The sequence below is a fragment of the Chrysemys picta genome, chromosome 6 (assembly GCF_011386835.1).
Source record: "Chrysemys picta bellii isolate R12L10 chromosome 6, ASM1138683v2, whole genome shotgun sequence".
Classification (NCBI taxonomy): domain Eukaryota; kingdom Metazoa; phylum Chordata; order Testudines; family Emydidae; genus Chrysemys; species Chrysemys picta.
Window position 1 is genome coordinate 49142206 of NC_088796.1, and position 15779 is coordinate 49157984.

General features: G+C 43.1%; 1 protein-coding gene across 12 annotated transcripts in view; it reads right to left on the reverse strand.

The window, feature by feature from the left end:
* The window catches only part of PTCD2 (pentatricopeptide repeat domain 2), a 119607-nt gene that overhangs the window by 95907 nt on the left and 7921 nt on the right, over positions 1-15779 (reverse strand). For 10 of the 12 annotated variants that reach the window (XR_010588798.1, XR_006175823.2, XR_006175822.2 and 7 more), the window contains exons 3-7: positions 12964-13093; positions 12225-12342; positions 7621-7699; positions 6318-6409; positions 2856-2969 (exon numbers count right to left, since the gene is read on the reverse strand). Coding sequence is in view for 9 of the 12 variants with exons in the window: in XM_065550140.1 (XP_065406212.1) it covers positions 2856-2969; positions 6318-6409; positions 7621-7699; positions 12225-12342; positions 12964-13093 (533 nt within the window). In the remaining 3 variants the exon portion in view is untranslated. The remainder of the gene's footprint in view (positions 1-2855; positions 2970-6317; positions 6410-7620; positions 7700-12224; positions 12343-12963; positions 13094-15779) is intronic. The other 2 variants (XM_042855912.2, XM_042855911.2) reach the window with 2 other exon arrangements.

The window sequence follows — 15779 nt, forward strand, 5'->3', positions numbered from 1 at the left end:
ACCATTCTGCACTTGCTCAGCCTATGGTTGAACTGCTCCTTACTGCTGTTCAGGCTGCCTGGGTATGGCTTCATGAGCCACGGAAGCAAGGGGTAGGCTGGTCTCCAAGGATAACTACTGGCATTTCAACATCACCAACGGTAATTTTCCAGTCTGGGAAGAAAGTTTCTTCTTGCAACTTTCTGAAGAGACCAGAGTTCCTAAAGATACGCGCGTCATGTATCTTTCCCAACCATCCCACGTTGATGTCGGTGAAACAGCCCCTGTGATCCATTAGCACTTGCAACACCATTGAGAAGTACCCCTTGCGGTTTATGTACTCTTTGGCAAGGTGTTTTGGTGCCAAGATAGGGATATGCATTCCATCTATCACCCCACCACAGTTAGGGAACCCCATCATGACAAAGCCATCCACTATGTCCTGCACGTTTCCCAGAGTCACTACTCTTCTTAGCAGAAGTGAATTGATTTCCCTGGCTACTTAGATCACAGCAGTCCCCACGGTAAATTTACCCACTCCAAATTGATTCCTGACAGACCGGTAGCAATCTGGCATTGCAAGCTTCCACAGGGCTATCACCACTCACTTCTCAACTGTCAGGTTAGGTCTCATTTTGATATTTCTCCGCTTCAGGGCTCGGGAAAGCAATTTGCAAAGTTCCATGAAAGTGGCCTTACGCATTCGAAAGTTATGCAGCCACTGCTCCTCATCCCATACTTGGATCACGATGTGGTCCCACCAGTCTGTGCTTGTTTCCCTGGCCCAGAAGCTTGTTCCACTGTGTCAACAAGTCCGGCTGCTGCTGCCAGAATGTGCAAATTGCTCCGTTCCATGGCTTCCAGCACAGCTATTTGCATGGCATCACATTCTTCCATGTAGCTGGTCCTGGCTAAGCGCTGCAAATACCGCAGGACGATGCACGAGGTGTTTGTGACGCTCACAGTAACAGCGTACAGCTGAGCGGGGTCCATGCTTGATATGCTATAGCATCTGCACAAGTAACCCAGCCTAGGCACAAAAGTGATTGTTTGCCATTGCTTTCAGGGAGGGAGATAGGAGCCAAGTGCATCATGGGAGGCTGACGATATGTACCCAAAACACCTCACGAAATTTTTTTTGTCCCATCAGGTATTGGGAGCCTAACCCAGAATTCCAATCGGCAGCAGCAACTGTGGGATAGCTGCCCACAGTGCATCTCTCCATTGAGTCGATGCTACCCATGATAGCGGGGATGCGCTCCGCTGACAGAATGTGCATAGTGGAGACATACACCGTCGATTTTGTAAAATCGGAGGCTACAGGTCGACCTTAATAAATTCGACTTAATTTCGTAGTGTAGACAAGCCCTATGGTAGCATCTTGAGCCTTTAGACTTTAAGGCCCCAGTCCAGAAATGTTCTGAAGGGTGTGTAGCTTGGAGACAATAGAACTCTCACCTCCTTAAATACCTTGCTGAACTAGGGGGAAACTGGTTCAGCGCTTTTACATTGTGGACATAGCCAGGCACATTTACTATGCTATATAAATCAGCTAATTTATCATACAATACAATGTTACAGTTCTATTATACGGCAGCACTAGATGTGTGATCAAATCACTACATATGCTTCTTAAGCACATAATGAGACATGATGTCAAAGTCCCCATATCTTCAGTAATACACAGGTACATCCAAGGGTGCTGTTCCATTTGTAAAACAGGAATTTAGAATATTTTAGTAGGCAAAATAAAGGCATTATGAATACAAAAGAATGAGACTCCATATTTGTATATGGAATGAGATTTTGGTTTTAACCTAAAGGCTGTGGAAAGAAGTCCACATCACAAGAACCACCACCACAACAGATACTAATAAAGTACACTTGTTATTATTCGGTCTCTATGCTCACAGAGATGCACCGGAGGGGCCAAGGATTAAATGAGCATGGAGACTGAATATTTAAATACCACTTTACACATTCAAATCACTATATACACACCAACTAATTAGTCCTTAGTATACTCTGGTGAGACAGAAAGTATCATCCCCATTTTACACAAAATGACACAGAGGGTTAATGAATTGTTCAAGATTGCATAACCATTTAGTGTCAGAACTTGGATTAGAACTCAGAATTTTCTAATCCCCATTCCTCTGCTCAATCCTCCAGACTATGCTGCCTCAGAAACTGAAAGTGGTCCCTTCTATGTCAGGTTTGGAGCATGCTGTCAGGGCAGCGTAGAGATATTTGCACTGCCTCTGTATGTGATGTTCCTATTTTGTGGTATTCTTTTTCAGTTTCGAAAGCTGATAGTAGGCAACTAATTTACAGCAGTCTTTGTATTTATGTTACTATTTTCCTGCGTATTTAGTTATTACCAAAGAGCTTTGTTAACTTTTTAATCGATTCATCTAGTCTGACCTGCCATGTAACAAGGGCTATAGAACTTCTCCAAAATATTTCCTAGAGCATCATTTAACTTACAGTTCTTTCTCTCTCTCTTACACCCCTCCAATCCCATACCAAGGAAGTCATGAGTTAAGCCATCATTAACACCCTCACCAACGTGTTCAGGACAGGGTCCATGTTTACGTCTTTGGCCTCTGGGCACTACTGTTGTTAGCAGCCATCTCAATTCATACTGTGTTGGGATTTTGCATTAAAAGGGCCAAATAACTGTGCACCGGACTGAATATGTATTCTAGGATTTCAAAATTCCCACACATTTTAAATGGCAATTATATTATTCTCTTTTTTCAGAGGCCTAATCACAGTGGAAGACAGACATACCTTTTTCTTTTCCATCTGCTTGCTACCACATTGCACAGAAAGTCAACAGAATCAAAGATTAAATAAAAATAAAACCCCAGTACCTGTTTCAGAGCACATGCTACAGCAAAGCAGTATGCTCGTCTTGGCATGCTATCTCCTTGTAACTGAGCCTCTTCAAGTAACTTTGTGCACATTTTGCAAGACTCTGGGCTGTTCTGTGTAGACATTTAAATCCACATCGTGATTGTCAATTTAGAGAAGCAGCAAATGCTTCACATGATTTCAGAATTTTATTTGCTAGATTTATTGCATATAAAAATTCATACATCAGACTAACAAGACAAACATCTTTTCAAATGGTCATCTCACCTGAACCAAACTACACTATGCTACAGGACAAATTCTGTGCAGCAATTCCTGAGAAGGACAGCACCAAAGGTATAATCAAGGGGAGGTAGGATTATGGGAGCAAAGGTGACTTTAAACCACCTTTGCATTGCCCTGATTGTGGGCTGCTCAGAGTGCTAAAACGGCCCCATGAACCATTGTGCTTAGCATTATGGACACTTCCCCTCCCACCCCCAGCATGCTTTCTAAACAAATTGACTTTTCATCATTACATTGCTTTGTGAGCTGCACTGGATCTCAACGGAAATCCATGTGCTTTATAGATAGCATTAATCTAAGAAGTCTGTACCCAGGCCCTTGAGAATTCATTTGTTTCCATAAGAATTATTACAGAATACATTTTGAAAGATAGTTCTGTAGGAGGAATTCTAATATAGTTTAGATTTTTGCTAGTTCTTCAGTATGGATAACTTGCATTATTTCTTGGAAATAAATAATCACATAGATGTTCCACTAATTCCTTAAACCTGTACTCTATTAGGGCCAGCTGCAACTAAGACTTACACACATACACTTAACTTTATGCACACAAGTAGTCCCATTGAAGTCAGCAGGATCAGGGTCTTACTGTGCAGATCGATGTGCCAAATGCACTCATTGATATTACATCACTATTTTTAATGGGATCATATAATAAAGTGTGATGAGTTTGTCCATGTATTTTCTGCTTAGTTAATCACCTTTAATTTTTTTTTTCTAATATTTGTTCCTGCTTTCTGTTGCCATGGCGTCAAGAATTACACCTCGATGTACCCGCTGACTGTTTTATGATTAGTGTCTTTCAGTGTTTAAGGCTGTTATTTTATTATTGTGATAGTCAGTCTTCACTACTGTTAATGACCCTTCATGTGTTATTTTATTTACAATTTTATTTAAAAGTATGTTTTTGGAGACTTATTCCAATGATTAGCAGACAGACTTATTATCTAAAGGTTTTGTTCTCCATAAGAGAGGTACTGCCCTTCATGGCAGCAGCAGAAAAGACCACCTGCTGAAGTCAGATGATAGCCATCCCTTACAATGATTTGAAATATTCAGTTGTCTGACCTTAAAAACACTTCTGTGCAAAGATTAAACAATAATTCCACGAGCAATAATCCCATCTTTAAATCCTATCTCTCTCTCTGAGCAGGCTCCGGGTATTGCTATTCAAAATAAATCTATACAGCTATAATTACACATTACTATTACTTATAGTAGCATCATAATTTTACATCCGAAGACAGTCAACTTTAGAGAGATTCTCCTTGTAAGAGTGTGCTTATTACTTTCCTCAGGCTTCCTATATTGCAATAGTAACAATAATATTTTGCATTTCTATAGAGCTTCTGTAATATGCTTTCCCCAAGCCATCATTTTAGTATGTACCACTTTAAAAGATGGGTGGCAGAACCAATGAAAGACTAAAATTTCAAATAATCTCCTTTCAATCGTCTTTAGTGCATAAAGAGCTATCCTGGCATATCCCCTTATCAAAGGGACCTTGTCTTGAATGAAATGGGAAATGTATTATTGCTGTTAAATTTTAACTGGGTAATTGTTTGAAACCACTGCTCAGCTCACCCTCCTTTAGCAGCTATGTTCAATAAGTGAGGATGGCCCAGGTTCTCCTAAAATCATGACTAGGGTCAATGGCAGTAGAAATCAAGCATTTCCACTGAACCTTTGCAGGATGCTACACACTTTTGTGTGCAATGAAACCAAATTCTTCAGCAGCTCTCTGCAGCAGACTATACAAGGATATTAATCAGAATTTTAGGGGTATGCACAGCAGAGGTCCATGATCCTCTAGCCCAAAAATACGTATGTTGATCTGTTGGGGGAGGGGTGTCAAAGCAGTGGACTGTATGTGCTGCTGATACTCCTCACAACCTGTTGCATGCCAGCTACTGCAGGTAGGGGCTAAGGATACCTTAGAGATGCTGGACTGGTAGGAGTGAAGATCAAAGCCCTTTAATGGGGGGTTGCTCCTTGGGCCATGATCTGGCCCTATATTATTACTCTTATTACAGTAGATACCTGGTAGCAATCTCCATAATTTAGATTACAAAACAGTTTGATTATAACCCAAGTTTTTACATGCTCATAACTTCCCAAATATTAACTTTCTACATTTAAATTATTAGGTCTGGGCTTCCAATCTGCCTGTAGGCAGAGGGACCCACCTTTTTTACATAGTGGACAATCTCCTCTCCCATTCTTGAACACTTTCCACCTCCCATCCTATATGCCATCAAATAACGTCACCATGTGACCAGCCAGCTCTCCATGGGACCGCCTGAAGGTACTCCTCAGGCCACTGGAGTTTGAGAATGATTGACTGTAAAACTCACTACCACAATAGTGTTTTAGGCCAACTCTTTTTCTTTAGTAAAAATAAAAAATATCTCCTACATTTAGCTGAAAAATTCTGGGAACTGAGTTCACCATGGAATTCAGTTATTATTCTGAGCCAGTGGCTGTATTCCCAAAGAGCATGATAGAAAACTGTAAGTATGGATTTCCTACAGAGTTATAACTAAAGGAGGAAATCTTTTCTAGGGTGGCACAAATAGCAGAAAAAATATTGTGTTAATATCCTTAACATTTCATTTTTGCAGAACTGGGTTCAAATTTAGAGAAACAGAGATCATAAGTGACACCAATTTGGGTGCCTCAGTCTACTCCCTAGATAATGTTTGCTATAATGCAAAATTAGTGAATGATTTGAGCACACACAGACATTTCTGCAAGGAGCAGATATTCCAGGAAATAACAAGTGCTGAACGCCAAGTCTGGAGTGTATTATAATAGCAGAACTGCCACTGAATGAGGCAGGAGTCCTGTGGAAAAAATAGTATGTAATCATACAATTATAGACTGCATCATAATATATGTGCACAAGGGGGATGAATTACAGTTGCACAGGAAATCTTAATTCTGGCATTTCCTAATTTATGAGTGCTCAATTTTGCAAACTTAATTTTTTTTTTGGTGTGTGCAATATATATTGTACACTTGACAAAGAAGCGATCTATGATTGACTTAGGTTTCCAACTGAAGTGTTTGCAGCAGATGAGAAACAACGGCAGGGTATCAAATAGAAATTTTAAAGATAAATCTAATTAAAATAAAATACCACAAAACTTCTTCATGGAAATAATGAAACATTTTACCAGTTTGTAGTATATTGCAAATGCAAGTAAATAGGTGTTTTTGATGAATTTTACATGTTGTTTTTTCATTTCTCCCAGCACTTCCAAGGCACCTGCCAAAAAACAGATATTCATCCAGTAGTTAAGTACTTCACTAATTGGGTTCTTATACTTAATGCATAACCCATCTACTACCAAAAAAACAAGATTACAGTATGTGAGCCCAAAAAAATATACAATTAAAATAATGTTGCAGATTAAGAACTATTAGTCTAAAAAGAGAATTTACATATAAATGATACCTTTTCAAAACCCTTGCATCAGTGCCAGGTAGAGATAGCAGTTACTTTACCAAAGGGATGTGATGAATATTTGATTTGGATTCAATTTGTATGAAAATCCTGTCTTATTGTCAGATCTATATTCATACAAATGTGATTCTCAAATCATATGCCTCCTTATCATCCTCCCAGATCCCAAGAGACACCACGCAGTGGCCATTTACAAATATGGCCAAACTCCCTTCACTAACGCCGTACAGAATTCCCACAAGCTCCCAGTTGCTTCTCTTCATGCTGGCCCTGTATCCAGTCTCTAATATGCTCATTTCCAGGGTAGCTTGCCTTCCTGACCTACTGACCCTGGCAATATTTGAAATCAGATTTGCCAAATGCCAGGACATTGTGCTGGATATTCTTCAAATTCAAAAAAAGGGATTTGGCTCAACCTTACTTTACATTGTGCTTTAGATTTTCATGTCAGAAAAACCTTTCTAGGCCACATGAGAGAGCTTCCCAGGTCTTCATAAAGGGTGAGATTGTGGTTTTAAGACAATGGCAGTGATGTGGGGAAGACACTCTGATTGTATGTGTTTTCAGAACAAACAAACAGAGCCTCTGAACAATTTTCTTACAAACATTTTTTTCCACGTGCTCTAACGCCCACAAAAATGCCTGAATAAATTTTCTTCAACCTTCCCCATACCACAAACAAAACAGTGTAGGGGAAAAAAGCATGAGACATTTCAGTCTAAAGGACATTTTTAGAGAAGTTAAGCCCCTTGGAAAATAGGAGTCTAAAACAAAAGGCTCTTTCCTCAACCATAATTGTACAGTATTGCTAATGGGAGGCTGGAGCCCTTCAAATGCTGCTGCATACTGCTGTGCAGCTTTCAAATCCAAGAGTGATCACATATGGCTCAGCTAGCCAAAAGGAGCACACTGTTCAGTGTTATCGATAGCTTTAAAATAGATTCATGGTTATATTTAAGACATGTACCTTGCTCAAAATGCATTTGCTTTGACACATTTATTTTAGTACTTACTTTCATAACGACCTTTTTTAAACAACATATCCATCAAAATATTGAATGATGTTCCATCAGAGAAGAAGCTGTGCAGAGTCTGGTGAAGAAACATATAAACAGAGCCAGTTTTAAACAAAATTGCTATTAGGTCTTTCCTTACCACATACAGCATGTCCTCCAGCTGTGAACTGGCCATGTCCCCATAAGTGATACATTTGGCTCTCAATGTTCTGCTTGTGTCCCCCGGTGGAGTAATCTTTAATTTTCCATTGAACTTTAGATCATATTGTGTCACTGATTTTTGAAGAAGAACTTCCCACTGAGTTCTACTTCAAAAAAGATTGATGGCAGGATATGCCCTTTAAGTTAGTACAAACAGAACTGACTGGGTTCAGGCTACTTTGAAAGCTTAACAGTTATAAATTCAGGTTTGTGTTTTCCTGTAGCTGAACACTGATTAATGATGTCTTTGAGGGAAAAAAAGCCAGCACCATCAAACTGAAGGAGTTTTTTTTGCTGAACACAGAACAAAAGTGGTGAGCTGACCAGGACTAAGGCTGTAATTATCAAGAGCAGAAAATTTAATGAGAGAGCGCCTTAGAATGAAAAATGAGCATATTTTCCCTCACTGAAATTATACTGAACATGGAGCATTCAGGGAAATGAATGTGTGAGAGACAACACAATGCTAGAGGTATATTAAGTTTGAATTTCTATCCACAGAGGCTGCACTAGTGACAGCTGAATGCTACTGTGGAGAATAAAGAGGTTACATGCAAGGCTACGACTTTGGCGGGGAGATAAGTGTTTCTGAAAATCATGAATCTGAATAAAATCCGTGATCGTCACAGCAACAGCTCCTTTCCCTTCTGGGAGTTGTGACCTGGCCCACGTGGTCGCAGGGCCATTCAGGTTTGGTGTGTCCGCCACTCTGCAGATGGGGATAGAGGGGCGGAGACACCAAACCTGAGTGGCATTGCGACCCATGGACTAGGTCACAATGACAATCCAATTTGGCCCTCCTCTCCTCCATCTACGGAGGGACAGACGAGCCATACCTTAGTGGCGCTGTGTCCAAGTGAGCCAAGTACCAATGCCTGGAGCAGCGAGCCAGGTCCAGCCCTACACAACAGGAGCTGCTGCTGCGGGGTGAGTCCAAGGCAGGCTTCCTCTCCAGCCCCGCTTTTTCCTCAGGTTCTTCCCTTCTCACTGAGATGGGCTCACTCTCCAATCTCTCCTATAGGCCCCCTGCTCTTCCCCTTTCCGTGAGATGGCCTCGTTTTCACACACCTCTGCCATTACATTTAAAAAAATTTCTGTGAAAAAAATTACAGCTTTTATTACATGTAGGTTTTTTTATAAATATGGCATGTCCCTCTGGTTATCTGTTCCACATTAACCTGCTTGACTGCCAGAAGTTAAATCAAAGGAGGTTGTTAAGGGAGAAACAATGGGGAACCTATGGATTGGGAATAGCCCTTGCCTGGCTCCAGATGGTCTGGAAAGGTATATTGTTCCCAAACCAAAACCTAGGATCAAGCTGTTCCAAAAACGTAGGGTATGTCTTTACAGTACAGTCAGCTTGAGTTACAACTTGAGTGTTACACCTTAATATGACTCCCATCTACACACACAAATCTCTAGCTTGAGTTAAGCGGTGCTTTAGGCTTGAGCTAGCTGGTCTGTCAGGGTATGTCTACACTGCGGCTGGGATCATGCCTACCAGCCCAAGTAGACAGACATTCCTTAGTTTCACCTAAGCTTGCATCTTAAAAATAGCAGCATGGATGTTATGGCATGTGTGGCAGCAAAGGCTAACCACCCTGAGCTCAGACCCAGGTGGTCATGGTGGGTCTGAGCTCAGGTGGTTGGCCCATGCTGCCACCCATGCTATAATGTCCACACTGCTATCTTTACCACCCTAGCTTGAGCCGGACAAGATTGCTTGAGTAGGCTAGCCTGTGCACTTTTGTTGTGTAGACATACCCTGAGGCGGACACCCAAACTGACGGAGACATACACAGGGACTGCAGCAAGCAAACTGGCTCTCAGCCCACAGATGGGAATAAGTCAGACCTACCTGAGCTATGAATAGGGAGGTTAAGATTATGTAAGGGAATATATTCAACTCTTTGTTGTGTTGACCCATTTGCCTAAACTCTGTGTTCCCTTTGGCAATTAAATGCTCCTTTGTTTTGAAGATGCTGTTTTTGAGTCACTTTAATCAGCTGGCACCGGTGCCTGGAGAAAAAGGGGCTTACAGGTGCCAAACTTGGTTGGGCCTATTGGATTAACATGGTTGGGTAAACAGGTGTGCTACAGCCTCAAGACTCAATCTAGGAGTGGTTGGATCACATGGTTCCACCAAGAGTGAGGTGCAGGAAGCCAGGCCTGTCACCTGAGGGGTGCACTTGAGAAAGACACAAAGGTATTTAAGATGTGGCTGGCCCGGTAACTGTGACATCTGCCTTCCATGATCTAATATCATTCATCAGTACTGCAAGAACTCAGGGCCTTTCTTACATAGGTCCTAATTTGAAGAGATGTTTATTTAAAGACATGCCTGAATAAGCATGTGAGCAGCCTCAGTTATTTCAAGGGATTTCTTACATGCTTAAAGCTAGGCATGTGCTCAACCATGTTACTAAATTAATGCTTGATCCAAATCCCAGTGAAGTCAAAGGGAGTCTTTCCATCAACTTCAGTGGGCTTTGGAACAGGCTGATAATATCCTCTCTCTACATCAGGGGTAGGCAACCTTTCAGAAGTGGTGTGCCGAGTCTTCATTTATTCACTTTAATTTAAGGTTTCGCGTGCCAGTAATACATGTTAACGTTTTTTAGAAGGCCTCTCTCTATAAGTCTATATTATATAACTGAACTATTGTTGTATGTAAAGTAAAGAAGGTTTTCAAAATGTTTAAGAAGCTTCCTTTAAAATTAAGTTAAAATGCTGATCTTATACCACCAGCCTGCTCAGCCTGCTTCCAGCCTGGGGTTCTGTTCACCTAGGCCTGCAGCGGGCTGAGCGGGGCGACTCGAGGTCAGGGCAGAGGGCTGGGGTGTGTGTGTGGAGGTGCAGGGCAGAAGGCTGGATGTTGGCGGGAGGTCAGGGCAGAGGGTTGGGGGGAGTGTGGGGGAGGTGCAGGGCAGAAGGCTGGATTTTGGGGGCAACACGAGGTCAGGGCAGAGGGCTGGGGTGTGTGTGAAGGTGCAGGACAGAAGGCTGGGTGTGTGGGGGGGGTGCAGGGCAGAGGGCTGGGGTATGTGTGGACATGCAGGGCAGAAGGCTGGGTGTTGGGGGGAGGTCAAGGCAGAGGGCTGGGGAGGTGTGGAGGTGCAGGGCAGAAGGCTGGGGGGAGGTCAGGGCAGAGGGCTGGAGGGAGTGTGGGGGTGCAGGGCAGATGGCTGGGTGTTGGGGGCGACTCGAGATCAGGGCAGAGGGCTGGGGGTGTGTGGAGGTGCAGGGTAGAAGGCTGGGTGTGTGTGGGGAGGATCAGGGCAGAGGGCTGGGTGTGTGTGTGGAGGTGCAGGGCAGAAGGCTGGGTGTGGGGGAGGTGCAGGGCAGAAGGCTGGGTGTGGGGGGGAGGTCAGGGCAGAGGGCTGGGGGGATGTGGGGGAGGTGCAGGGCAGAAGACTGGGTGTTGCGGGGAGGTCAGGGCAGAGGGCTGGAGGGTGGGTGGGGGGTGCAGGACAGAAGACTGGGTGTTGAGGGGAGGTCAGGGCAGAGGGCTGGAGGGTGTGTGGGGGGTGCAGGACAGAAGGCTGGGTGTTGGGGGGAGGTCAGGGCAGAGGGCTGGGTGTGTGGGGGGGTTCAGGGCAGAAGGCTTAGGGGGTGCGGGGGGTGCAGGGCAGAGGGCTAGGGTGCTCAGTTCGTGGTGGTGCTCCCAGCCCCCTGCCCTGAGCGGCTCATGGCAGGGGGCTGGGAGGGATATGCCCTGTTCCACCCCCTTCCCCAAGGCCCGTCCCTACCTCTCTCTGCCTCCTCTACGGAGCAGGGAGCACGCTGCCACTCAGCTCGGCTCTGCTCCCCCTCGCAAGGGCCGTTGCCGGCAGGGAGACGGGGGAGGAGGAGGTGGAGGAGGGGCCGGAATGCACCACGTTGTGGGAAGAAAGGGGGGGGGGGGAAGAAGCTTGGCTGCCGCAGGACCAAGCTTCTGCCTCCTGCCCCCGCAGGGGAGAGCGGTGGGCGGGGGGGCTGAGTGGGGCCCAAAGATGATGATAGAGAACAACAAACGATGCATCAGTGAAATATGTTTACCAATGTTAGGTAAGTTTGGTAGATTGAAGAACTACTTCTATTCAATGCATTTTATAGAAAATGTTGTAATTATTCTGAAATCCAGCTAACCTTCCAATTACAACAGAAATGCCAGTTTGGTTCAATGTTTTCAATTGTTGTTCCTAATAGAGAAAAGCAGAGACTGGAAAGTCAGCACTGGCTAATCAGCCCACATGCCTCTGCATCTTAGAAAATAAATTCCCATTATTTCTACAAATCTTCCACTTTACTATAACTTTGAGCTCACGGGAGGTCAGGACATGCAACATATTGCTAACCAAAATTAGAATTGAAGTGGAAAATAATTTTTTTTTTAAATTATATATATAAAGGGAAACTACCTGATCTTTGATGAGCTCTATTGCAGGTACTTCAAGGTCCAGCTCATAACACAGCCTCATAAAAAGGGGTCCAAATTTAAACTCATCAAAGGTTACATTTCTGTTTTCTGCATGGTACCTGATTAGAAAAGATTTTTAAAATGTAAATACATCAGGAGTGGAAAATTGCGACTAATTATGACTTTCAAGAGGCAATGAAATCTGCATGTGAAATGGCTTAGGCAGACTGTTCTGTCTGTATACAGTCAATGGCATTTAGAACAACAGTAAGATCATTGCATGGAAAGAACATTGTCAGCTCCATCCAATTAGTAAATAATGAAGAGATGACATCATTACTGTTCACTTCTTTTGCCCACAAACTAATCTCTATCAGTTTAGCAATAGAGTGGGCCTACAGCATTTATTTGTATTGATTTTTGTTGCATTATTTTTTTAGTACACATGTTACTTGTAAAATGTGTTGGATTGACAGCCCTAAATACTCTAGTCCTCTATTTACAAAGCAAAAGCAGTACAGGCAGTAGCAGGGCTATTTTCATGCCAGCATGCTTCCATCTTTTTCTGCAGGGCAACATCCAGGTGCAAGCGGCTTTTTCACTCTCCATAACCTTTTTTCCTTTTACTGAGCTCAACGTTTCATCATTGCTAGAGACATACATTACAAATAAAATTACCATAAATGAAAAATACAAGGAGACAGAGAAAACAATTTGCTTTGGATTTTGTTCTAAATTACCTGTAAATAACATTTTTAGCTATTTCCACATCGTCTGGTGTCTGGCACAAATGAAGCAATGCTTTTAATTCATCTCTGAGGATCATTCTATTTTTCTTCAATTTTTCTTTGATATTTCTAAAATATAAATCTGAAAGTAAACAAATTGTTGCAGTAGTCTATTGGACACAGCTCCTTCAGTCAGTATACTATACTCTGTACCAGAAGTATGACAATTTCATAGGCTACATCTACACTACAGCACCAATGCAACTGGGGGAGGGATAGCTCAGTGGTCTGAGCATTGGCCTGCTAAACCCAGGGTTGTGAGTTCAGTCTTTGAAGGGGCCACTTAGGGATCTGGGGCAAAAATCAGTACTTGGTCCTGCTAGTGAAGGCAGGGAGCTGGACTCGATGACCTTTCGGGGTCCCTTCTAGTTCTATGAGATAGGTATAGCTCTCTCTCTCTCTCATTGCTTGTGGTGGAGATGCTCTAAGCTGACAGGAGACAGCTCTCCCATTGGCTTAATAACTCCTGCCTCTGCAAGAGGGGATAGCTATGTCGGTGGGAGAAGTTCTCCTGCTGACATACTGCTATCTACACTGGCACTTATAATCCACACCCCTGAGCGACGTAAGTTATACCAAAGTAACCTGTAGTGTAGACAAGGTCATATCATTAAAAGGATTTACCCAGTAATAGGTATAATACTGCCCACAGAGAAGTACATATCGGGGTTTTCCTTGAAAATTCGAATGTCTGAAAGAGAGGGGGACTTAGCAAGTTTAAAAAGGGCTCCAAATCTAAAGCTTTTCTAGACTCTTCTGCACCGTGTACTGTATGGGATATAAAAGTAAAAACCCCCAAGAGCTTTGACACTCCTCTTTTTTTCTTCCAGTCCCAGTTGTAGACTCAAACAGGCATGGGACTACACCAATCACCAGATAACAGTATTGGCCTGGGGGATTCATAGTCCTGGATAAGTGAAAGAAGCAAGGAGAAGAGATGTCTCATACTCTTCTAAAGCTAGAACAGAAATGCACAGGCTATAACCACAGGATCTTGGTGTGACGGAGCAGGGAGCGGGACAGATTTGACCTGGGAATGTTGCAGGGGGGTTGCATTGGGGATGGGGGACTTCCCTTGAGGGAAGCTACCTGAGCTGTAACCTGAGCCAGGAGGGGGGTTGGGAGAAATAACACCTTCTGCCAGGGAGACTGAACAAAGGAGGAGGAGGAGCTGGGGGGAGGGGGAAGAGAGGAGCTGCGGGAGGAGTTTTTGGTTGGGTTTCAGTTTTGGGCTGGGTGGTGCAACGCAGGGAACCCCAAGCTGGGGCTAAGCTCCCTAAACCCCCCAGAAGGACTTGATTGAGGGGTTCTGGTTGTACCTACATGCTCTGCTTGGGACTGTGTTCCTGTCATCTAATAAACCTTCTGTTCTACTGGCTGGCTGAGGGCAGGTCTTCCCTACGGGGGGGGGAGTGGATTTAAGATACGCAAATTCAGCTATGCGAATAGCGTAGCTGAATTCGACCTATCGGAGCCAACTTACCCCGCTGTGAGGACAGTGGCAAAATTGACCTCCACGGCTCCCTGTCGACGGCGCTTACTCCCACCTCTGCTGGTGGAGTAAGAGCGTTGATTCAGGGATCGATTGTTGCATTCCCGACGAGACGCGATAATTCGATCCCCGAGAGATCGATTTCTACCCGCCGATTCAGGCAGATAGTGTAGACCTAGCCTGAGAGTCACGATGAATCTCAGGAAGAGAGGGGTGCAGGGCCCTGACTCGCCCGCACTCCGTGACACTTGGTAAAAAATGTAATTACTTCTCTTGGTCTCTCAAATACTATGGTGGGTGCAGGAAATAAGAACACACCCAACATATGCACCATAAACTAGGAATTTGACATATTATAGATCCATTAGTCCCCAGGGGATAATATAACTCAGCTAAGTAGACAAACGAAGTGAAGTATGATCTGAATCCCTATAAAGCTTAGTTCCTACATTTAGCAACAGTGCCTGACCCACATTAATAAATTCAATATATATCTTATGAATCTTATTCCACATCCTCCGCATACTGAAATTCCACCACCATAGCAGGGATCTTATGAGTGAACCAAGCAGTGGAAATGGAAAGGGAAGAGAGCCTTTTTAAACATAAAAAACAAACATGTACTTTTAACAGATCTGTGCAAATCAATACTAGTAGTATTGTAATTATTAGTCCACCAATCCTTTGCTTTCCTTGTGGCGAAACCCTGATCGACTGTGGGACTACTAGTCCAAATTTGCGCAACCCGAAGTAAACATCACAGAGTGTAAAACCACATTCTAGGGAGAATTCATCTGATAAACGCTATTAAATCAGACACAAAACAAGCATTTGATGTTTTAAGAAGCAGCACTATTTTTTCAACATGAAAAGCTTTTAAGAATTGCCATGTTGCCTAATATTTTTAAAGAATACCGTTTAAATAATGGTATATCTATACAAAGTACCAGAAAAATGAATAAGTATGAAGAAACTTATTATGCTGCTTTGAAAGAAAGCAAATTTCCACAGCAGATTTGTGATTATGTTAGGCTTGGCAAGCCAGTCAACTGACTGCTCAAATAATGTCATTTGTCACCTATTTATTTGACCAAAATCAAATGTTCCCAAATATTCCAGCAAGAATGGCCTAATGTAGGTGGGAGCCTACCTTTTTAACCGCATCCTGGTGCCATTCTTTCATTTTTTACAACTTCATTTCATTGCATTTTGCAATTTTCTGAGTTAAAATAACTGTTTTTTGTAATTGGTCATAACTATCTACCTAAGGCTAAGC